This window comes from Paroedura picta, chromosome 3, assembly GCF_049243985.1.
Source record: "Paroedura picta isolate Pp20150507F chromosome 3, Ppicta_v3.0, whole genome shotgun sequence".
NCBI classification, from domain to species: domain Eukaryota; kingdom Metazoa; phylum Chordata; class Lepidosauria; order Squamata; family Gekkonidae; genus Paroedura; species Paroedura picta.
The window spans coordinates 62437909-62461801 of NC_135371.1; the positions used below are offsets into that span (position 1 = coordinate 62437909).

Below are 23893 nucleotides of genomic sequence, written 5' to 3' on the forward strand. Positions count from 1 at the left end.
AATGCATGACTAGAAATTGCTATTATGACCAACTGGTTGAATCAGAATAGAATCAGAGTCCAGTAGCACCTTTAAGACCAACAAAGATTTATTCAGGACGTGAGCTTTCAAGTGCATGCACTCTTCCTCAGATTGAGAACTCCTTACATGACCGTGGGAATATATAGCAAAAATTAATTCTGTTACACTAGTAAACTGTGTCACACATCCAAATACAGCCAGTGATAATTCTTGGCCAAAACAGCTAATCAATTCCCTTGAAATTCAGTTGTTATTCACACAAACATGGGAGAAATAAAACTGTCTGTGAATGTGATCAAAGGCTATCACATCACCATATGTTGCTTGCCCCATCTGTTCCCATACCAGTGTGAAACATTCTTACAAGGGAATTGCCGGTAACTATCTTATCCCAAAGCCAGGGAGTAAACTCAACATACCATAACATTACCATTACTTTACAGTCACATTATCACAGTATCACAGTATATCTGCCCCACTCTCTTTACTGCTTTCAGTATTCTAAATATTCCCATTCTGGTTGCAAGGAGCAAAGTTGTATGCATGTGTGTGAGTATGTGACACTGATTAGACTGCATCAATCTTATTTCTGAACATGGGAACATACTTATGTTAGTTATCCCCTTTCTTCAAGAATATTAACTATCTTCCTCAACCAAAACACCTTCTGCTCTTCTGGGATGGGGTTACTTTGTCAGTGGAAATGTATTTGGTAATTCCTGGGCAAAGAGGATTATCAGGTTAAGGCAATTCCATCAGCTCAGCGTTACCCACTTTCTGCTTTTCTAGAAGGGAGGAATGGCAGGAAGGGAAAGAGGACTATATATAGATATGGATGGTGCAGTAGTGATAATATGACTTATCACTTTAGTACATTAGTTGCAGTTTTCTCTTTCTTCATTTAAAATATTTATTAGCTACTGTTGTGCCCTGCGGAAGTCAAGGCTGCTTACAATATAAATAAAACAATGATTTTAAATACACATAAAAAACCATTATTTAAAATATCTAATAAGGACTCTCAATAAGATTTTTTTAAATGAATTAGTCAATTGTAGTCCTACATAAAACTGTCTTCAACTTCCTTCTGAAAATCGAAAGTGAGGGTGCCAAGTTCACCCCCCTGGGGAGGTGGTTCTACAATTGTGGCCCTGCCACCTAAAAGACCCTCTCTTGTGTGCCTATCAGACAAGCTTCTTTGATTCACTCCAAGGACAGTCAGGAGGACAATCTTAACTCTCAAGCAGGAAGAGTTACACTTCTGTAGATTCTTTCTGTTTGATCGTTCCTTGGCAGGCCACCTCTACATTTCCATCCAGTTATCTAGAGATCCAAAACAGGCAAATACCTAGCTCACGCTTATCCGAATAGATGTACCAGCCATGTCCAATTTTTATCTTTGTGCTTCAGTAATGATTGAATTTCTCTTAAACAAGCAAAATTGTTCTGTCATTTAAGGCCAGGATGGAGATTTTCTGTTGCATGTAATAAAAGGGCTTATGTTCTGTGGAGATCCGTTATCTGACAACTCCTTTGGTCTGGTCCATTCCTTCCTTTGCTATTCTGTGCCTCCACTGTGCCATACTACTTCCTAGGCCTGGATCAGTTTTCTTCTCTTAGTTTACTGCAGAGACTAAGCTTGACTTCAGATTCTGTTCCTGCCATATGTGCTATTCTTTTTTTTCCAGTATACTTATTCTGCAGCTACCACCAAAAAGTGCAGTTTTTTTCCAGCTGACGTGGGAACATCATGACTTGTGGGGGTGGCATCCAAAGGTTTTCTTTACGCAGTTGCCCTATCACAGGTGCACAGTAGCTTCAAGTAAGCTCATGGTTCAGTTCCTTGAATGAAAAGAAACACAATGGGACCCAGGAAAGTTTTTAAAAATCCTGCCATTGACCAAACTACTTTTTGAAACTGACTAGAGCAGCTACAATGCTTCCTTTTCCTATTGCCAAGCTCTAGTGAATTCTTATAAACACTGTGAAAAATGCCAAAGAAGCATGGGTTTTGCCTGTCATTTTCCCTCCCCAGCTATCTTAGACTAGCAATAGACTAATAATGTTGGTAAAAAAATAATGACATGCAAAACAATGAAGTGATCATTGGAAGATGCAGAGTACACGCATCAACCTCACTATGGATGAAGGGGCTTTTGGGGGGCAGCAAAGGAGTAGGCAGAAATCTGAAGGAATATGTATGTTTTTTAAATACCTTTAGCTTGGAAGTGAAGCAAGGGAAAAATCAACACAAAACCATATTCAGAACACCCAGGGAAACAGCAACCAGAAAACAGACTGTGCGCTGAAAGGGGTTGGGGGAATCAATGTAGAATGTAGAAGAAAGCTTGGCAGAAATGCAAGGCAAAAGCAAGTGGAAATGCCTGTGTGTAATAGGCCTTAATCAAGCCACTTCTCTCTCTCAGTCCTCAAGACCAACTTTGTGGACTTGTCAGCTGTCCCTTGAAAAATCTTTATTTTGTTTTAGCGTCCACCTGATTCATCCCTTTCTAATTCCTAGTACTTCTATGTCAGTCATTGACCTCTGTTTATAGTCCTGTCTTGGCAGTTTAATGTTGTCTGTCAGCCCTCTGGGAAGAGAATGCACCACTGCTATACTCAAATGATATTATACATTTCTAACTAAAAGCTAAAATATAATGGGAGTAAAGTTGCTTTCCTCATTACTTTCTTTATCACCTTTCATAATTAGGGAGATTCTTTTTGTAACTGACTTTACATAATAAATAATTATTATTTTATTATTATTACAAAAATTGCAAATGAAATGAAGGCATAATATGGGAATTTATTGTATGTGTTAAGAGGGACACTGTCTCTTGTGGAAGTACTAATATACAGTGGAGAGTCCAGTAGAATCACCACAAATGTTCACTCCAAGGAAAAGGTCTGGGAAAGCAGCTAAAATTAGGGCCATTCCGCACTCGTTCAAAATTGCACAATGGTTGCAAATTGAAATCGCTACTGATTTGCTGTTATGTACAACGTCGTTGACAATCTGCAACACTCCTGAAACCGATCCGCAAAAAGCGCTTCATTGTAGCGCTTTCAGGGAAATCCCAAAAAATGGATTCACCCTCTGGAAAGCGCTACACTCTTGCAACCAATCTGCAACACTAGCAGGAAAGTTCTGTGCATTACCATTGTTGCGGTTTCTGCAAAGTCCCTCCTCCTGGCTCTCTCCTCTGATCTTCCGGCGAAGTGATCGCCATTTTTTTTTCTCGGAGCGAGCGGAGATCAACGCACCGGCAAGCCTTCGTTTACCCAGCGAGGCTTCCCCAGCTGCAGTCCCTCCCCAGAGCTGTTTAAAGTCACCAAGCACCAAGCAACACATAGTCCCGTTTGCTGGTTTATTTTCCCTTTATTTTTCACTCTATTTTCGGCCAAAAATCGCGCCTGTGCGGGGGGGGGTATTTTTTTTCACTTGGGGGGAGCGTGGCAACAATGAAACAGCAGCTCAAACACCACCTGCTAGCTAGATGGGTCTCTCCGTTGCAACTAATCAATGCAGATTCGTTGCAACGTGTTTTTTTTTAACCTTCCTTAAAGGGAAAGGGGCTTTTTGGGAGCATGATAATGGCTGCCCATTGGCTGCTCATTTGATTGACGGACAGGGGCGGGACAAAGCTCGGCAATATCGCTTCCTGGCTAGCGATTTTTGCTGAGACCGGAAACCTGTGGGAAACGATAGAAATGCAACTGGATTCCACTACAAAGGCAGGTATGCATAACGATGAATTCCACTATTTAAAATGCCGTTTTTTTCGTTCCACAACCAATTTGCTACATAGAACCTGGTGCGGAATGGCCCTTAGTATTTACTGCTTGATGCAGCCTTACATGAATTTAAATATTCTGTTCTACTTTGAGTAACCATTGAAAAGTGATCAGAGGTTGTAGGTAGATTGCTGTTCAGAGCCAGGTATTAGGAGCATGTGAACCTGGTACTACAGCAATTACAGGAAGTACTGATCTAGTCCTAAACCTAGTTTTGACCTTTAAATCCCTACATGACTTTGAATCAGGGTATCTGAAGGCCTTCCTTCTCTCATGTGTTCCTGCCCAGGATTTAAGATTACAGGGAGAGGCCCTCCGGACTAGGGATGGGCACAAACTGTTCATGAACTAAAGTTGGTGACAAATTTTGGCTAGCTTCCTTAAACCTTCCTTTTTAAGGTTTCATGAACTGAAGTTCATGCCAGGTCAATCAGCACAAAATTTCCACAGACAGAAAACAGTTCATGGAGGCTTGTGATGGAATGGATACATTTCCAGACAGACTGTGTCTACTCAAACAAAATGTTTGCCAAACTTTAAACCAAAAGGGGGGCCAAATTCTCCAGCCTTGGAAATATTCATATCAGCTTTAAAGTTTATCTCCCCTTTTAACAGGGTTCCTCTGTGTTCTCTCCCCATTTTCTTGCACAAAAGTTGCAAAATCCCACCCACCTCCTTGCTTGGATTAATGACTGTGTCTTTAAGCTTGCAAAGCCCAGTAGCACTGGGTTATGCTGGGCATTCTGCAGATTGCACTGGTTGTGCTGGGCTTGCAACTTCCTCCCTCTTGAAGTTCTTGTGACTCTGCTTTAAGATCAGTCCTTTTATGCCGGCAGTGCTATAGTGGCCTGAGTTCTGCTGGGCATTCTGTATACTGGACTGGTAATGTTGGCCTTGCAAACCCCTATTGCTTCAATCATGATTTTATACACCACATCAGTCCTGTTGAGCTGTCATTGCACTGTGTTCTGCCAGGCAACAGTACATTGCACTGGTTATGCTTGGCTTGCATCCCCCCTTACTTGGAGAAGAATTATTTGCTAGATATCAGTCCTGTTGAGCTACCATTGTCATAATGACACTAGATTCTTCTGATCACTTTTTGATTGCACTGGTACTGCTGGGCACTCTATACATTCCACTAGTTCTACTGGGCTTGCAAAAATGCCCCTCACCACCTTCAGTTTCTACTAGAGAGATTCTCTGGCTTGGCCTTAGTCCTATTGTATTTGCAGTTACACAATGGCATTGGTTCTGCTTGGCTTGCAAAAATACTCCCCACCTTCAGTTTCTACAATTATCTGGAACTTTGATTCTTCTGGGCTTCTATTGCTCTTGGGATTTTATGCTGCCCTGTCACACTAGAAACAATGGAGGATGGGGGCACCTTCTATGAGGGGCCATAGCTTATACACTCTAGAGCAGGGGCAGTCAACCTGTGGTCCTCCAGATGTTCATGGACTACAATTCCCATGAGCAAACACTGGCAGGGGCTCATGGGAATTGTAGTCCATGGACATCTGGAGGACCACAGGTTGACTACCCCTCCTCTAGAACATCAAAGTTGGAGGGCACATAGAAAAGAATCAGTCAGAGATTTCCTGAGTGTCTTGTGTCTCTAGTGCACCAAGGGAGGAGAAGTAGCGTTCTACTCCATCATGAACCTCACAAGTAAAACTGGTTCATTTGGCTCTTAAAAGTTTGTGACAGTCCAAAGTTTACAAACCAAACATGCCATGAACCATGAACCATCACAAATAGCATTTCCCCATTGTGCCCATCCATATTCCTGACTGTCCCATCATTTAAAGAAGAAGAAGAGTTGGTTCTTATATGCCGCTTTTCTCAACCCAAAGGAGTCTCAAAGCTGCTTACAGCTGCCTTCCCCTTCCTCTCCACAACAGACAGCCTGTGAGGTAGGTGAAGCTGAGAGAGCACTGATATTACTGCTTGGTCAGAACAGCTTTATCAGTGCTGTGGTGAGCCCAAGGTCACCCAGCTGGCTGCATGTGGGGGAGCGCGGAATCAAACCCAGCTTGCCATATTAGAAATCCGCGCTCCTTACCCCTACACCAAGCTGGTTTTCTGATAGCTTCTCTGGTAGCTATATGACAAAGAGATTCTTCAGTGGCAGCCCCAGATTTATGAAACATACTCCCCAGGAAGGTAAGCTTCACCCTCTGATTTTGAGGAGGCAATTGAACATTTCTATGCCTGAATTTAATTATTAACATCCCTGAATTGTGATTTTAAATTCTTTTTTATGATTTTAATACATTTTATTTTACATGTTTTATCTATGCTAAGAGTTACCTTGAGCTCCATAAGGCAACTAATATATTTTAAATAAATTAAATAAACAGCCAACTCTCTAGCTCACTTAGCCCCATTGTGGTACCATGGGTGCCATGGCACTCACCAATACCTTTCCTGGAGCAACCAAAATTTTGTATGGGGTAAAAGTTTGAAAGTGGGCATGGCTAACTGGGGCACTTTCCCAGTAGGGCTTCTGCTTGGCCACTGGAGGTCTAATTAGTTGGGCAGATTAAAATAATGTTTCAGCAGCAACTGCACCAGTGTTGGTTTTATTCCCTCTCACTCCTCTTTCCCAGTATTCTCAAAAATTATGCCTTTTCTCCCCATTTCCTTTGTATGTGGCTCCACCTCCCTCGGCAGCTGTTTTGTATACAGCACTGCTGTTTGCAGCTGCTATTTTGTGGTTGCACCCACCACCCTGCATCAGAATATCAAAGGTATCCTCAGGCTCAAACAGGGTGAAGACCACTGCTCTAGCTGAAATAATGATAAGTTATAAAATAAGTTTTCTTGAGCAGAAGGCTTTGACAGTTGAGCATGCCTCTTTAGAGATGTATAAATCCTAACTATTAGATCAGTGGGGTTTATTAGATTGTTTCCCCAGCTATGGTGCAATTAAAACATTTACTGAATTGGAAATCCTGAATGTGAGACAGAGGGGAGACACTGTAAATACAATATAAAAATTACACAGGCAGAACATTCGTATTGTCAATTTATACTATCGCCCCTCCACCCATTTTGAGGAGAAAGACCATGCAATACATTGTGCATACTTATCTCTCATATTGTCCATTAATTGTATGAACCAGTCCAATAACTCTTTGCACTGTTCAAATCTATGGCTGAGCATGGATGGCTGGAAACCTAAAGAGCTGCCTATTTTGATGTTTGCTGAAGAAGAAGAAGAAGAAGAAGAAGAGTTGGTTCTTATGTGCCATTTTTCTCTACCAGGAGTCTCAAAGTGGCTTACAGTCGCCTTCCCTTTCCTCTCCCCACAACAGACACCCTATGAGGTGGGTGAAGCTGAGAGAGCCCTGATATTACTGCTCAGTCAGAACAGCTTTACCAGTGCTGTAGCGATCCCAAGGTCACCCAGCTGGCTGCATGTGGAGGAGCAGGAAATCAAACCCAGCTTATGCAGCACTACAAGCAATGAAAAAATAATTTTGAGCAGCAATGGGCAACTTCCTAAGCTGCAGGGATGAAATTCTCCACAATCGGAATGCACAGGGATTGGGCTATTTTTGGCTATGTTGTCACTGCTCTGGCTACAAGCAAAGACAACATGAGGATGAAAGTGCATCATCTTCCCCTTCCACTCTGCGAGGGCTAAAGTTCCAACTCAAGCCCTTTCCCTTTACTTTATGGTGGGCATCTCCTACACGTGAGAACAATGCAAGAATAAAAATGAAAACCTAAGCAACTCAGCCAGAAGTCTTTTGCCCTTCTCATGAGGTAAGGTAAAATTAAGTCATCTGGTCACTTCAGTTTAAAGCACTGAGCCAAATCAAAGCCTCAATTTAAAAATATAAAAACCAAGCTGCCCGACCATTCATCCATATTGGTCCTGTTTGCAACTAGGCCAGCCTACACTTACACTTGAATGCAGAATTCCAGAGAAAAGCTAGAAGAGATAAGAATGCCTTCTTAAATGAACAGTGCAAACAAATAGAAGAGAACAATAGAATGGGGAGGACCAGAGATCTTTTCAAGAAAATTGGAGATATGAAGAGAACGTTTCATGCAAAGATGGGTATGATAAGGGACCAAAATGATAGGGACCTCACAGAAGCAGAAGAGATTAAGCAAAGGTGGCAAAATTATACAGAAGAACTATACAAGAGCGAGCATAACATCCCTGATGACCACAATGGGGTAGTTACTGACCTGGAGCCAGACATCCTGGAATATGAAGTCAAATGGGCCTTGGGAAGTCTGAGCAACAATAAAGCTTGTGGTGGTGACAGCATTCCAGTTGAACTATTCAAAATCTTAAAGGACGATGCAGTAAAAGTGCTACACTCAATATGCCAGCAAATTTGGAAAACTCAGCAATGGCCACAGGATTGGAAAAGGTCAGTTTACATTCCAATCCCAAAGAAGGGCAATGCCAAAGAATGTTCAAACTACCGCACCATTGCACTCATTTCTCATGCTAGCAAAGTTATGCTCAAAATACTACAAGCTAGGCTCCAGCAATATGTGGACCGAGAACTTCCAGAAGTACAGGCAGGATTTCGAAGAGGCAGAGGAACTAGAGATCAAATTGCCAACATACGCTGGATCATGGAAAAAGCTAGGGAGTTCCAGAAGAACATCTACTTCTGCTTCATTGACTATGCTAAAGCCTTTGATTGTGTGGAGCACAACAAATTGTGGCAAGTTCTTAAAGAGATGGGAATACCAGAGCATCTTATTTGTCTCTTGAGAAATTTATATGCAGGTCAAGAAGCAACAGTGAGAACTGAACATGGAATCACAGATTGGTTCAAAATTGAGAAAGGAGTTCGGCAAGGCTGTATACTGTCGCCTTGCCTATTTAACTTGTATGCGGAGCACATCATGAGAAAGGCGGGATTAGAGGAGTCACAAATTGGGATCAAGATTGCAGGGAGAAATATCAACAACCTCAGATATGCAGATGATACCACTCTAATGGCAGAAAGTGAAGAGGAACTAAAGAGCCTGTTGATGCGGGTGAAGGAGGAGAGTGCAAAAGTTGGCTTCAAACTCAACATCAAGAAAACAAAGATCATGGCATCTGGCCCTCTCAATTCCTGGCAAATAGATGGGGAAGAAATGGAGATAGTGACAGATTTTATTTTCCTGGGCTCCAAGATCACTGCAGATGGGGACTGCAGCAAAGAAATTAAAAGACGCTTGCTCCTAGGGAGGAAAGCTATGGCAAATCTAGACAGCATCCTAAAAAGCAGAGACATCACCCTGCCAACAAAGGTGCGTTTAGTCAAGGCTATGGTCTTCCCAGTTGCAATGTATGGCTGCGAAAGTTGGACCATAAGGAAGGCCGAGCGTCAAAGAATTGAGGCTTTTGAACTCTGGTGCTGGAGAAGACTCTTGCGAGTCCCTTGGACTGCAAGGCGAACAAACCGGTCAGTCCTAGAGGAGATCAGCCCTGACTGCTCTTTAGAAGGCCAGATCCTGAAGATGAAACTCAAATACTTTGGCCACCTCATGAGAAGGAAGGACTCCCTGGAGAAGAGCCTAATGCTGGGAGCGATCGAGGGCAAAAGAAGAAGGGGACGACAGAGAATGAGGTGGCTGGATGGAGTCACTGAAGCAGTTGATGCGAGCTTAAATGGACTCCGGAGAATGGTAGAGGACAGGAAGGCCTGGAGGATCATTGTCCATGGGGTCGCGATGGGTCGGACACGACTTTGCACATAACAACAACAACACTTACACAGTATTGACATATCCCCCCCCCCCCTGGTTTCTGTTTCTTGAGAACAGAGCCAGTCATTGAACATGTAATTCTGCCACTTCATTTACATGTCTCTGCCCTGGCTACAGAGATGGTAGTGTTCACCTGGGTGCGGACTTCCTTCACGCATCTACTTGGGTGAGACCTGTTCCTCTTCCCTGTACAACTACAGCTTAGCTGCTCTTCATCAGTGCTAGTAACATGTATATTGTGGCTGGGAGTTTATTACCTCTCTTAAATAGGCTGAGGCATCACCCTTGGCTAGAGTCCTATATGTCACATCCACTTTTCATCGTCCTTTCCCTCCCAGGCTGAGGCGAACTCCCTTTCATTTCACTTTTAATTTTCTTCGCAGTTTCTGAATGTGATTATTACATGGCAGCGTCTCCTGAAATCTTCTGCTTCACAGAGCTGCCTGTCACTCCCACCACTCAAGTTTTGCCATTCTAATCATGTCTACAGACTGCTGAGAATGTGTCATCTTCTGTGTGGTCAACTAACCTAAGCACGGCATTGCTTGAAACAGAAATCTAATCTACACACAAGAGCAATGCAAATATTATCCCTTAACTGTTTCCATGGGGCTCATCTTCCTCTACAGTTCAGGCCCCTGGCCTGTTCAGAACTGCAAAGGCTGACCTCAGGGACTGCAGAGCTAGAACAGCTAAGGAAGGACAAGGCTGCTGCGGTGGATCATTTCTGCACACAGAATAAGAACTGCAATCTACGCCTCTGCTTCCTGCAACAAGGCCTCAGAAGGAAGAGCTAAAGCCCATCTTTTAATCTCTCGCGGACTCAGCCTAGCTGAGGAAGGCACAACACAGTCTTCTCTGGAGATATTCTATAAATTGTTAGTCACAGGATCATGCTACGCTAAACTGGTGCAGAGGAGTAAGAGATTCCAAAATAAATGGACCACTGAAGTCCTTTGTGCAAGCTAAGGAAGTCTCCAAGGAGATAAACATCATCATTATTTTTAAAAATCATAGCAATTGAGTTGGAGAACATTAATTAGTCCGAGGGAGTATGCATGCACATGAAAGCTCATACCTTGGATAAAACTTTGTTGGCTTTAAAGGTGCCCCTGGACTCTAAATTTGTTCTGCTGCTTCATAGCAAAATGGCTGCCTACTTAAATTAATTAGTCCAGTGTGCAATGTAAGGCAGAATGGCCTTGCACTTGTTGAAGTCAGAGTTTCTAAAATGTCTGATATCTGAGGAGGTTTGATTCTGGGTATAAGCTTTCATGTGCAAGGACACTTTTTCAGAAGAACACATTTCATAAGAACAGAGAAATGTTCATAAGAACATTTCACTGTTACATGGTGGAGGCTGTCCTAAATGGGTGAATATGATTTTAGAATTGCATAGACATATCTTGTAAGTTCTTTTAAATGGACCTAACTCTTGGCAGGCTCAGTGCCAAGACCTGAAGATGATGGGAAGTCAGGGACCAGAGTCTATCATAGAGGTCACCAGTTTTTTCTTCAGTTTGGAGAATCTCACTTGGGGGTGAGAGATAAATGAAGATGGGGAAGAATTCAGAAATCCCTTCCTTCATCCTTATTTCACCTTAAATTGCTCACCAATCATGTGGTTTTATAGAAAATAGTAGTGAGCCAAGGGTTATATTTCACTTCTTTAGAAGAAGAAGAATTGGTTTTTATACCCCACTTTTCACTACCCTTCCTCTCCCCAAAAACTGACACCCTGGAGGTAGGTAAGACTGAGAGAACCTTGATACCGATTCTGCATGGCAGCGGCCACACCAGGCCGCCACCGGTGCATTGTAGTGGAGCAGCATGCTCCACTGCTTCCTGTGTCCTGACAGGGGACCGATTTTGGTGGTGGACCCTGTTTGCCTTGGATTACTGCATCTTCATGGATGCAGCTGGGGAAGAAAAGTTCCTGCGCTTGGAGGGGGTAGAGGGGGGACTTCTTTGTATGATGGTGGGAATGCATGGAAATGCAATCCTACCTTCATGCAAAGGAAAAAATGCCCCATTTGGCCCTGTGGCGCTGTGAAGTGCTGCAGAACCAAGTGGGGCATTTCCTGCCCCCTCTGGGCTGGCAGGTCCATGTCCACATGGGCCTGCAGCTGGACAGGCCCCATTGGCCCCTGCAGCAGATTGGGGAACATAGGGCAGTGGAGGCCCTAATGTGCACCAGGCCTGAGAGGGGACCAGGCCGGCACTGATGTTGTGTGTCCACAGGGATTAGCTCTGCTGCCCTATGGGTGCAGAGAACAGCTGTGACTAGCCGGCTGCATGTGGAGGAGGAGTGGGGAATCAAACCCAGCTCTCCAGATTTTAGTAGTTAAAAGTTTATTGTATTAGCCATTAGCTGTCACAATCATATAGAAACAAGGTCGTACAAAAAGGATATGACCAAACAAGTGGTATGTAAAAGTATGCATAAAATGATCAAATCTAAAATAGTGTGATCAATAAAATACAGAAATAAGATTGGCATTTTAAGAGAAGATCATCAAACCTTAGAAGTGCTATTTGCATAAATTGGCCCTAGTTTTTCTGGCAGCCATTGCAAGAAGTGCCACTCTAGTGGAGACATAAAGATCTTTGTCTGACAACAGAAAAGTCAGATTGTCAGTTTTTTTATTGCCCCAGGGCAGTAGTTTCCCAATAAATTTGTTTCTCAGGTCATCATAGAGAGGACAGTCTAGGACATAATGTATGGGGTCCTCAATTGCCATATTGGCACAGATACAAAGCCAGTCCAAAACAGGGGCGTGAATGTCTTACATCCTTGTCAATTAGGCTTCAAAAAATGCTGCTCAACTATTGAACATTGCCAGACACTATACTATTTGGCAGCATCAGCTATGAAAGGCCACATTATATGCTTTATATGTGGCCTGTGTTGACCTAGCAGCAGCTTTTGACTCACTGGACAGGGAAAGGCTCTAGATGAAACTTCTGAACCTTGGGGTTGAGACGCACTTAGTATTTCTGATAAGATAGCTCCACTTAAATACTACCATAAGAGTCAAGGAAGGAACTTATGGCTCATTGATAAATGAAATACCAGTCCAAAAGGGGGTGAAACAAGGGTGTGTGTTGGCACCTTTGCTGTTTAATCTGTACCTAAATGATTTAGCTACCAAGTTGGAGGGATCTGAACTTACACTCCCATCAGTTGCTCAAACAAAGGTGTTGATTCTACTTTATGCAGACAACATGGTGCTGATGTCCGTGACTAGAGTTGGTCTGAAGAGACTTCTTGATAAACTGGGATTAGGCAGTAGGAGGATGGGTTAAATATAAACTATGAGCTCTCCAGATTAGAAGTGATCGCTCTTAACAACCACTGGCTCCCAAGTTTGATATGAAGGATTTCCAAGATTTCCAGTAGATACTCATATTGTCTGACTGTTAATTTTACATTTCCCCACTGACCATGCTTATTTATTTAAAAGATTACTTTGCTTAGTTTCCTTTTTTTAAACTCACTAATTATACTATCGCCTGTGCAAGCACCGAGTCATGTCTGACCCTTGGGGTGACGCCCTCCGGCGTTTTCATGGCAGACTCAATGCAGGGTGGTTTGCCAGTGCCTTCCCCAGTCATTACCATTTTACCACCCAGCAAGCTGGGTACTCATTTTACCGACCTCAGAAGGATGGAAGGCTGAGTCAAGTTTGGTGTAGTGGTTAGGAGTGCGGACTTCTAATCTGGCGAGCCGGGTTCGATTCTGCACTCCCCCACATGCAACCAGCTGGGTGACCTTGGGCTCGCCATGGCACTGATAAAACTGTTCTGACCGGGCAGTGATATCAGGGCTCTCTCAGCCTCACCCACCCCACAGGGTGTCTGTTGTGGGGAGAGGAGTGGGAAGGCGACTGTAAGCCGCTTTGAGCCTCCTTCGGGTAGGAAAAAGCGGCATATAAGAACCAACTTCTTCTTCTTCAATCTTGAGCTGGCTGCTGGGATCGAACTCCCAGCCTCATGGACAGACAGCTTCAGACAGCATTTCTGTTGCTTACCACTCTGCGCCACAAGAGGCTCTTACATAATTCTACTAAGTGTTGCCTAATATAACTATGAACAGTGTAAATCCAAATATGCAATATAACTGAAGGCCATGGTCATTTATTAACATATTTTAAAGTGTTCAGATTATCTTAAAAGATTGTAAACATTTAAAAACACATATAATTTAAAAACATTTAAAAACACATATAATTTAAAATATATAGTTTAACAAGCCATCATGCTAGCAAAGTTATGCTCAAAATTTTACAAGCTAGGCTCCAGCAATATGTGGACCGAGAACTTAGAATCATAGAATCATAGAATCATAGAGTTGGAAGGGGCCATACAGGCCATCTACTCCAACCCCCTGCTCAACGCAGGATCAGCCCAAAGCATCCTAAGGCATCCAAGAAAAGTGTGTATCCAACCTTTGCTTGAAGACTGCTAGCGAGGGGGAGTTCACCACCTCCTTAGGCAGCCTATTCCACTGCTGAACTACTCTGACTGTGAAAATTCTTTTCCTGATATCTAGCCTATATCATTGTTCTTGTAGTTTAAACCCATTATTGCGTGTCCTTTCCTCTGTAGCCAATGGGAACAGCATCCTGCCCTCCTCCAAATGACAACCTTTCAAATACTTAAAGTGGGCTATCATGTCCCCTCTCAACCTCCTTTTCTCCAGGCTGAACATTCCCAAGTCCTTCAACCTATCTTCATAGGGCTTGGTCCCTTGGTCCAGAAGTACAGGCAGGATTTAGAAGAGGCAGAGGAACTAGAGCTCAAATTGCCAGCATACGCTGGATCATGGAGAAAGCTTTCCAGAAGAACATCTACTTCTGCTACATTGACTATGCTAAAGCCTTTGATTGTGTGGAGCAGACGATACCACTCTAATGGCAGAAAGTGAAGAGGAACTAAAGAGCCTGTTGATGCGGGTGAAGGAGAAGAGTGCAAAAGTTGGCTTGAAACTCAACATCAAGAAAATGAAGATCATGGCATCCGGCCCTCTCAATTCCTGGCAAATAGATGGGAAGAAATGGAGATAGTGACAGGTTTTATTTTTAATGCTATTTATGATTGCCTATAAATTGATGTTACTCACCCTAAACCTCACGGGAAAGGCGAGGTAGAAAAATTATGATGAAGATGATGATAGTGGCTAGGTGTGGCTGGGGCCATTTCAAATCTCAGCTCAGCTACAGGAAGTATCATGCAAGCCCTCCCAACACCTGTCGTATCTTACAAGACTGCTGGGAGGATGAGTGATAGTGTATGTTAAATACTTGCAGCTCAATATAAATGGTAAGTATACTTACTGGCATTACCAGAGACCTCATTTACAGTTTTGCACAGATACAAAAGAGTACTTAAATGCTCTTATGATTCTATATTTCTAAGAAAAGGGTACTTAAAATCTCTTATGGCACTCCCTAGCTTTCTTCAAATATGGGCAATATTTGGTAGTTTCAGATTCAATGAAATATCAAGCTCTGTGTGCCATATCCAGCTAAAGGGGAGAACAATCCTCGAAGGGCTGCTGTTCCATAGGCTCAGGCCCCGCAGCTGCTCAAGCCTGACAAGGAGCTGCTCCCAGGTGCTGCACATATTACTCCAAGCCTTTGGAGCTTATCCTCCATTAACAAGCGATGTAAGGCCAATTGGTATCAACATGCTTTGACAGTCTAATCTGAAAATATCTGGCTGATATGCGGAATACTTATCTGGAACCAAAGAGAGTCTTTTTGTCTTGCTGTCTTTTCTTTTAAAAAGTGTAAGCTGTTGTGAGTGCAAGAGAAAAGTGAGTTAAGATATTTTAAGTAAATAAAAGAAAGAAAACCACTTCTTCTCTAAGGCAGGGTAGAACCGTACCTGTTCTAAATGCAATGGGTAGGCACTATTTTGCTGCACTGTCCCTTTAACAGGCCAAGTCAACTCTTATTTAAACAACACACATAAATTCAGCTTTCTGTTAGGGCTATAAATCTGAAACAGATAAAAGAACTTCGGAACCACACAGCACGGTCTGTCTTTCTGTTTTGTACACATGATTTAAATTGCCTGTAGTCTTGGGTATTATTTATCAGTCTTTAATTAATATTCAGTAAAGATTGTGTAATGCTTATAAACAAAAGAAAAGCACACAGTAATACAATTATCCCCACTGTTTTGGTCTTTTTTAGTTCTGTAATTCATGCACAGAATGAATAGTCGAACATGAATTATTGACTTTAGTAGCCGCAAATTCACAGGTCAACAGTTGCACTTAGCCTTTTATGCCTGTGAAGAATTTTGACTGTCATAAATTGGCTAGTGGACTAGAACACCACAAGCAGAAACCATATATGACCAATTGTGAAGACTGTTTTAACCTCCTTTATCGGACAAACTTAACTACATGCATTTCAGCAACAAAACTAGGAAATCTGAGGCCCATTCCGCACAAGGTTCAATGTGGCAAATTGCTTTCAGAAAGAAAAAATGGAATTTTAAATAGTGGAAATCGGCATAACTCATACCTGCCTTTGTAGTGGAATCCAGTTGCGTTTCAATCGTTTCCCACAGGTTTCCGGTCTCGGCAAAAATCGCTAGAAAGGAAGCAATTTTTTTCCGTGTTTTGTCCCACCCCTAGCCATCAATCAAGCGAGCAGCCAATGGGTGGTTGTTACCATGCTCCGGAAAAGCCCCCTTGCCTTTAAGAACAGGTTTTTTTAAAAAAGAAAAACACACGTTGCAACGAATATGCCTTGATTCCTTGATTCCTTGCTTCCTCCTAACATAGAGACCCATCTAGCTGGCAGCTGGCCTGTGAGCTGCCGGTTCATCGGTGCCACGCTCCCCCAAGTGAAAAAAAAATCCCCCCCCCATGCACAGGCACGATTTTCGGCCAAAAATAAAGGGAACTTGCAAATGGGGCTGTGTTGTGCTTGGTGACTTGAGGGGAGCTTTAAAGCAGCTCTATGGAGGGACTGCAGCCGGAGAAGCCTCGCTGGGTGAATGAAGCCTCGCCGGTTCGTTGCTCTCCACTCGCTCCAAGAAAAAAAAATGGCAATTGCTTCTCTGGAAGTTCAGAGGAGAGAGCCAGGGGGAAGGACTTTGCTGAAACCGCAACAATGTTAATGCACAGGTCTTTTTCACTAGTGTTGCAGATTGCTTGCAAGAGTGTAGTGCTTTCCAGAGGGTGAATCCACCTTTTGGGATTTTCCTGGAAGCGCTACAACGAAGCGCTTTTAGCAGGACTGTTTCAGGAGTGTGGCAGATTGTGTACAATGTCGTGCATAACTGCATATTAGTAGCGATTACAATTTGCCACACTCCTGCTACATTAAACTTGTGCAGAATGGACCTGAGTCATGGACCTTCCAGGTCATACAGATGGCAGAGTTATCCAGCTTACTGAACATAGGGTACAAGAAGAGAAAATGCTGGAGAACCATGCCTTGATTTCCCATCCCCTTTAATTTTATGTAAAAGCAGCAACAAAACAACTCTTATGAATTCTTCCCCTAAGGATTAGATTTTTTAAATAAATGCACATTCCATTTCAGTTTCGTATCTGCAAGTAGGATAGCCAAATCTGCCTCTTGCAGTAATTGCAATATTGGGCAGTGGAGACGGGTTTCCTTCTGGAAAGGGGTACAGTTGCCAACCTCCAGATGTTCACTCTGAATGTTCTCCTGATGACACAGGGCAGTGCCCTCGGAGAACATGGCAGCTTTGAAAGGTGAACTTTATGGCACCACATCCCTGTTGAGCTCCCTTCCCTTCATGAACTTTGTCCTCCCCAGGATGTGTCCCCAAATCTCCAGGCATTTTCCAGCTTTGAGTGGGCAACCCTAGAAAGGGGGCTGTGTGACTTTTCATTAACAATGGTATATAACATGCTTTATTTTACAGATCTTGCAGGCAGTTTCAGTGGGATAAAATACATGACACATTTTAAACTCTGCAACTGCTATATAAGGCTAAGAATTACTGATGTTTCAGCTCAATTGCTTAAATGCAGCACTGTTAACAGTGTGTAGAATATGACAGCCATTTAATAGCATCAGTTAAAGGAAACCAGAAATAGTTCAAAATTGTGTGGGAAACATCTGCAACCACTTGAAACGTCAAAACAGAATTTTTCTTTTAGAAATGGAAAGACTGGGTGGGGAAATTTACAACTTGGAACTGGGCCAGGTAATCAGTTCTGTGTCTCTCCCAAGTAACAGACATGCCAGCAGTGCAGCATCTCATAGGCCCATTATGCACGGGGGGAATAACACACATTCGGGGTGGAATGGCGGCGACTAAAATCACCGATAACGCATGGTGCTAGTTGCAATCGGCCACAGATTCGGTACATGCCGCCAAAAAAGCCGCGTTAGCGAAATGCGGAAGAAAGCGCAGCTTCTGGGTGACTGGGGCGCAACCAGAAGAGGCGCCAGGATCACCGTGTGCATAATCGGTTACTCTGGGTTTTGCCGCCATTGCGTCCCATCCCGTGCATAAGCGGTTTGCTTGGCTTCTTCCCTCTCCGCGTTTTCCATGTGACCCAAAATCGCCGTTTCGGCGGCCATGCATAATGGTGCCACAGTGCTTCTTCAGTGCTAATTTAGAGGCAGAAGGCATCCACTTCCCACATGTCTACAGCAATTCCCACAGCATCAAGAACTGGTGCCTGTCTCTGATCTAGTCCCATTTTGTATAGGAAGCTTGTAAGACCAACTCTGAAAGGAAGCTAATGCAGTAAAATGAAGCAATTCCCAGGTGTTAAAAGAAACATTGACCATGCCCAAAATACAAATAGTAGCATCCACATTTTCATCCAAACTTCAGGTAACTATTCAAATTAACCTTTTCTCCCCATCTCAATAGCAATCTATCTTCATACAGTTAAACCAAATTATTGATTCTGAAACTTTTCTCTCAAATGCTCCACAGATAAAGTGGTTTTATTGTACTCTGGAAAAGCTAAACTAATCCCAAATGAGATCCTTTTTGTATGAGTTGTATTTGAAATCTATACACATATACAGCAATAGCACAGAGATTTATATATGAATGAATGACGACAGGATCTAGAAGAACTGGAGAAAAATATAAGTATATTTCCAAACAGCTGCAAAGAGTTTGCCACACCAATCCTTCTGGCAAATCCATTATTCAGCACTGGCATCATCGACCGTTTATGCACTGGGAACTTCACTGCCCCAGCTCCTGTGCTGGAGCACAAATTGGGGGTGCATGAGGTGCACCAGGTCAAATGCTCCCCCATGTGGGTGCAGGAAGAGGTGGGGCAACCTACTACAACTAAAACTCCAGCCTGCAGCCCAGCATGAAACCTCCAGTGCATAAACGGTCATCCTGGCACAATTCACAACGCTGAGGCTTTGTTCCTCAGCAGAAATAATGGATGCCTGATGTTTCTGCCAGTACTACTTTTCCTTCAAATAACAGTAACCCAAGTCCAGAATTCTTGTTTAAAAAACCTTTAATTCCAAAGAATATGAAATAGATGCCAGTGTTGTGAAACAGGAGTCTGGGTAGCTTAAGACTTTTCCTTGATTGCAGTTCTTTGGCCATCAGGACAAAGACCCATACATCCAATTTAATTATTCATATCTTTAATATCCAAGAATATCTTTTTGGCACCTAAAAAAAGTTGCCAGTATCCATCCATCCATTATCACTTCAGCTTATCAAAACCAAATACAACAGTAACAAAATCAAAAAGATCCTCCACCTTTCTGCCCCAAACTGGAAAATGACATGTTGGCTGCTGATGCTACCTTCTTCAAAATCCTTCTCCTTCTCACAGGATCAGAATAACAATATTCTGTGTTCAACAATCTCTACCTTACTAAATGTGCAAAGGGTGGGAGACAGGAAACTGTACAAATATTATTTGGTGCATTTTTTATTCTGTCAGCATTAGTTTACAACTTGCTCCATCAAACCCTCCATCAGGGCTATATTCTTCCACCCCTGGAAATTTGCACTAAATGGAAAGAAAGGTACCTAGTCTAGTGAGAAACTTTCTTACCTCTATCAGATGAGGTGTTGGGTTGAATCCACACATGTTGCAGACCTGCTGCTTGCAGGTTGTGCAGGTATTATAGTTGGAGGGTTCCCCCGAGCCCACATTGATCTGCGCTTTGCAGAGGGGGCACAAGACCCTTTCTTTCGGCACTTCCTTTGGCTTGGTTACGTGTTCTGCTTTCACTTGCTTTGCAGCTGGGACAGTTCCAGCCTTACCCTGCATTCCAGGTGCAGTGCCTGGGGCTTTAGGGCCAGCTTCTTTGCTGGCATCGCTGAAGACAATTTTTGGAGGCACTTTGCCAGGGGACTGTTGACTTTGTGGGGGGCCCTCTGGCTGGACAGACATGAGTGTGCTTGCCTGGGTCAAGAGAGAAGCTCCAAATCCAAAGAGTTTCCCAGTGAGTCCCTCCTGGGGCTGCTCTTGTGATCCAGCACTGGGAGGAGGTGCCGGAGTCTTAGCTGGGGAGTCTCCCACAGTCTTTCTCTGATCAGTGGATGAAGGCTTTGCTTGTTGATGCTGAGGGGAGGACCTCACCACTTCCTGAGGAGCAGCAGGTTTTGGCTGGACTTGGCTGTGTGGTTCCCTCTGTGCTGAAGCTGGGGGTTGTCTGGGGGGCTCAGGCTGCATGACACCAGCACTTGGCCTGGGGCCTGTCTGCATAGTTCCTGGTTGTTTCTCTAGACCGGCTGCCACTTGGGGCTGTGGTTGTGGCTGTTTGGCTGGGGAATGGGAAGGGGAAAGAGAAGGGGAGTGTAGCTGCTGCTGGCTTTTGGAGCGAGGTGCCGTGGTCATGTCCATCCCCAAAGCTCTTTGCATCTGGCAATTTAAACATAACCATTCTTTCACCTGGAAGACAAAACAAACATGACCCAATGAAAATATACATGCTATATTCATCTAGCAATAGTTTATAATTGGCAGTACAAGCACAGTCTTGGATCCGGAATGTTCCTTTTCTACCCAAAGAGCAAAGGCCATCACAGGAACAGAATTAATACATATTTATATTTATATTTATATTTATATTTATATTTATATTTATATTTATATTTATATTTATATTTATATTTATATTTATATTTATATTTATATTTATATTTATATTTATAAATTGCCCTCCCCGGAGGCTCAGGGCAGTTTACAGGAAACAGGAAAAAGATACAGATATTAATTAACCTCCTTCCCCTCAAAAATATTGTGCTACTGAAATAATGTCAGGAGCATTTATTGTCCTTCTAGAAACTATCACTATAATTTCAAGGCCTCTGCTGAAGTCCCTGTTCCTCTAATATGCCCAGCACAAGTTTATTTTTATGGGCTGCTTCACACTTAGTGAGCCTTGCATGAGTGCTTCAGAAGCCAAGTTGGCTGATCTGCCAGCAGGGTCACACAATCATGACGCACTATTTGCGGGAACTTTTTCAGACTGTCAGAATCAGGCATATCAGCCTACACAGAAGCTCCCGTTCATGTGAGCAGCATCTCAGCATGAATGCAGCCCAACTAGAAAGCTCACTAGAAGCCTCACATGTCCCCAAGAGGGTCATAGACCAGTGTGAGTCAGCAGTGCATTCAATGGCCAGATGCAGCTTAGTGTGCTCCAACTTAGTATTGTGGCTATCTGATAAAAGATGTTAAGTGAAGTATCAGTCAGGTAACACTCTCAATGTTCCAGAGCTTCAAAAAATGGCAAGTACAGCAGCCATGCAGAGAGGCAAAATACAGCCTTCCTCATCTTCACTAGATATATGGTTGATTAAAAGCAAGACATACTTTCACTCAATAAATATGAAATCCCTAGGTACAAAGTGAAAGCTGCAGCATGCCTCACCTAAGTGCTAACAAATGAAACATTCTCCCCATGAGATACATAACCAGTGACACAATAATATCTGAATCGAGTTAATTAAGGAGCTTTATGGGAGCTGCAAGTCGTTTCCCCAGGACACCATATGACTGTATAAATATTAATATATAGCACACAGTTTGCTGAATAATCACCGTTCTTCACAAACGTGAGTTTTTGTGAAACAAGCAATTATGGCCTTAAAGTAAGACCCACAAACAGCAAAATAATAGCTGAGAATGTCAGGATTCTTAATGAACCAACTGTGGCGTTAGCAATGCATCAAAATGATTTTTTATGCAACAGGTACACATTCTTTCTACTCCACCTTTTCTATTCTATGGTTCCAGTCTCCCTGAACTTGCTCTTTTCTTAAATTATTTATTGCCAGCCTTCCTGACCAGGAATTTTATCCCCAAACTGAACAAGTTCCCCCCACATACAGCTATGACACCTGGCAGTCTTGTGCACAGCTCTTTACCAGGGATGCATTGAGGAAGCCGTGAATTAAGTACTAAATACACATTCTGCAGGTGGTTCCTTACCCTCTCATTTGGCCTTCCACAGAGTCTCTGCAAGTTTCTCCTGGAGATACAATGCCCTCCTACTCCCAAGCATGTGACAGCAGACAAGCTGGACATTTGTGATAGGGAATGGACTCTTTAGGTTTCTTTTTCTTCTTTTGACTGCAATCTGAATGTGAAGTGGATCTACCTGAATAAATGTAAGTTTACCTTTTCAGCACTATACTTCTGGGGAGATTTATTCACTGACTGGGCAAAACTCTGCTATATTAACCAAATATTCCAATATCTTTGGTCAGTGAATCCTTTTCTGCAATAAGACACAAGCTGAATGAAATCGGGGGTTCACAGACAAATCTACCCCTGCCAGTAAATCCTGTTATAAGTCTGGTTAGAGGTCTCTTTCATCACAAGTCCTGCATCTCCCAACAATTTCCCTTTGTTACAGGGGAGGGGCTGTAGCTCAGTGGTAGAACATCTGTATGGCATGCAGAAGGTCCCAGGTTCTGTCCCTGGCATCTCCAGTTAGTAGGACCAGGCAGCTGGTAATATGAAAGACCTCTCTGTCTGAGCCCTTGGAGAGCTGCTGCCAGTCTGAGTAAACAGTGTTGACCATGATGGGCTCAATGGACTGATTCTTTACAACGCAGCTTCATATGTTCTGTTGTTTTGAGACAATTAACTACTTCCTGTTCTCTCAGAGATGGTCTGTTCTCTTTTGGTAGCTGTGAATCAATAGTTATTAGTTTTTGTTCCCTTGATGGGGTGGGAGACTTAAGCACTGTTTTTTTTTTCTTTGCAGGAACCCAAGCATACTTTTAAAATTATTTATTACTGTGTAAGTCCAATTTCCTGGCAAACAAATGGGGAAGAAATGGAGGCAGTGACAGATTTTATTTTCCTGGGCTCCAAGATCACTGCAGATGGGGACTGCAGCAAAGAAATTAAAAGATGCTTGCTCCTAGGGAGGAAATCTATGGCAAATCTAGACAACATCCTAAAAAGCAGAGACATCACCCTGCCAACAAAAGTGCATCTAGTCAAGGCTATGGTATTCCCAGTTGCAATGTATGGCTGCGAAATTTGGACCATAAGGAAGGCCGAGCATCAAAGAATTGAGGCTTTTGAACTCTTGTGCTGGAGAAGACTCTTGTGAGTTCCTTGGACTGCAAGGCGAACAAACCAGTCAGTCCTAGAGGAGATCAGCCCTGACTGCTCCTTAGAAAGCCAGATCCTGAAGATGAAACTCAAATACTTTGGCCACCTCATGAGAAGGAAAGATTTCCTGGAGAAGAGCCTAATGCTGGGAGTGATCGAGGGCAAAAGAAGAAGGGGACGACAGAGAATGCGGTGGCTAGATGGAGTCACTGAAGCAGTTGATGCGAGCTTAAATGGACTCCGGAGAATGGTAGAGGACAGGAAGGCCTGGAGGATCATTGTCCATAGGGCCGCGATGGGTCGGACACAACTTTGCACCTAACAACAACAACAAAGTCCAATTTGGGGCTATTTTATTTAGTCTTTAAGGTGCTACTGGGCTCTTGCTCTTTTCTACTGCTACAGACTGTCTAACTCAGCTACCCATCTTGATCCCTTGTGGAGTACCACAGGGGGCGATACTTTCTCTCACACTCTTTAACATATTTATGTATCCTCTAACCCAGCTGGTCCAGGCCTTTGGGCTGGGTTGCCACCAGTATGCGGATGACAACCAGCTCTACCTCCTGATGGACGGACAGACGGACTCCCCCTGGATACATTTGTCAGTTGTTTGGAAGCAGTGGCTCAGGCAGAGTTGTCTGAAACTCAGCCCCTCCAAGACTAAGGTCCTGTGGTTGGGCAGAAGGGGGCAGGATCAGGAAGTGCATCTCCCCTGCCTGGACAGGGTGCAACTAACACCAGCCACCAGGAATTTGGGGTTGATCTTTG

The 23893-nt window shown here is 43.3% G+C and overlaps 1 protein-coding gene across 3 annotated transcripts in view; it reads right to left on the reverse strand.

Annotated features, from left to right (window-relative positions):
- The window catches only part of BSN (bassoon presynaptic cytomatrix protein), a 373610-nt gene that overhangs the window by 273237 nt on the left and 76480 nt on the right, over window positions 1–23893 (reverse strand). For all 3 annotated transcript variants that reach the window (XM_077326011.1, XM_077326010.1, XM_077326012.1), the window contains exon 3: window positions 19598–20440. In XM_077326011.1, coding sequence (XP_077182126.1) covers window positions 19598–20440 — 843 coding nt within the window. The remainder of the gene's footprint in view (window positions 1–19597; window positions 20441–23893) is intronic.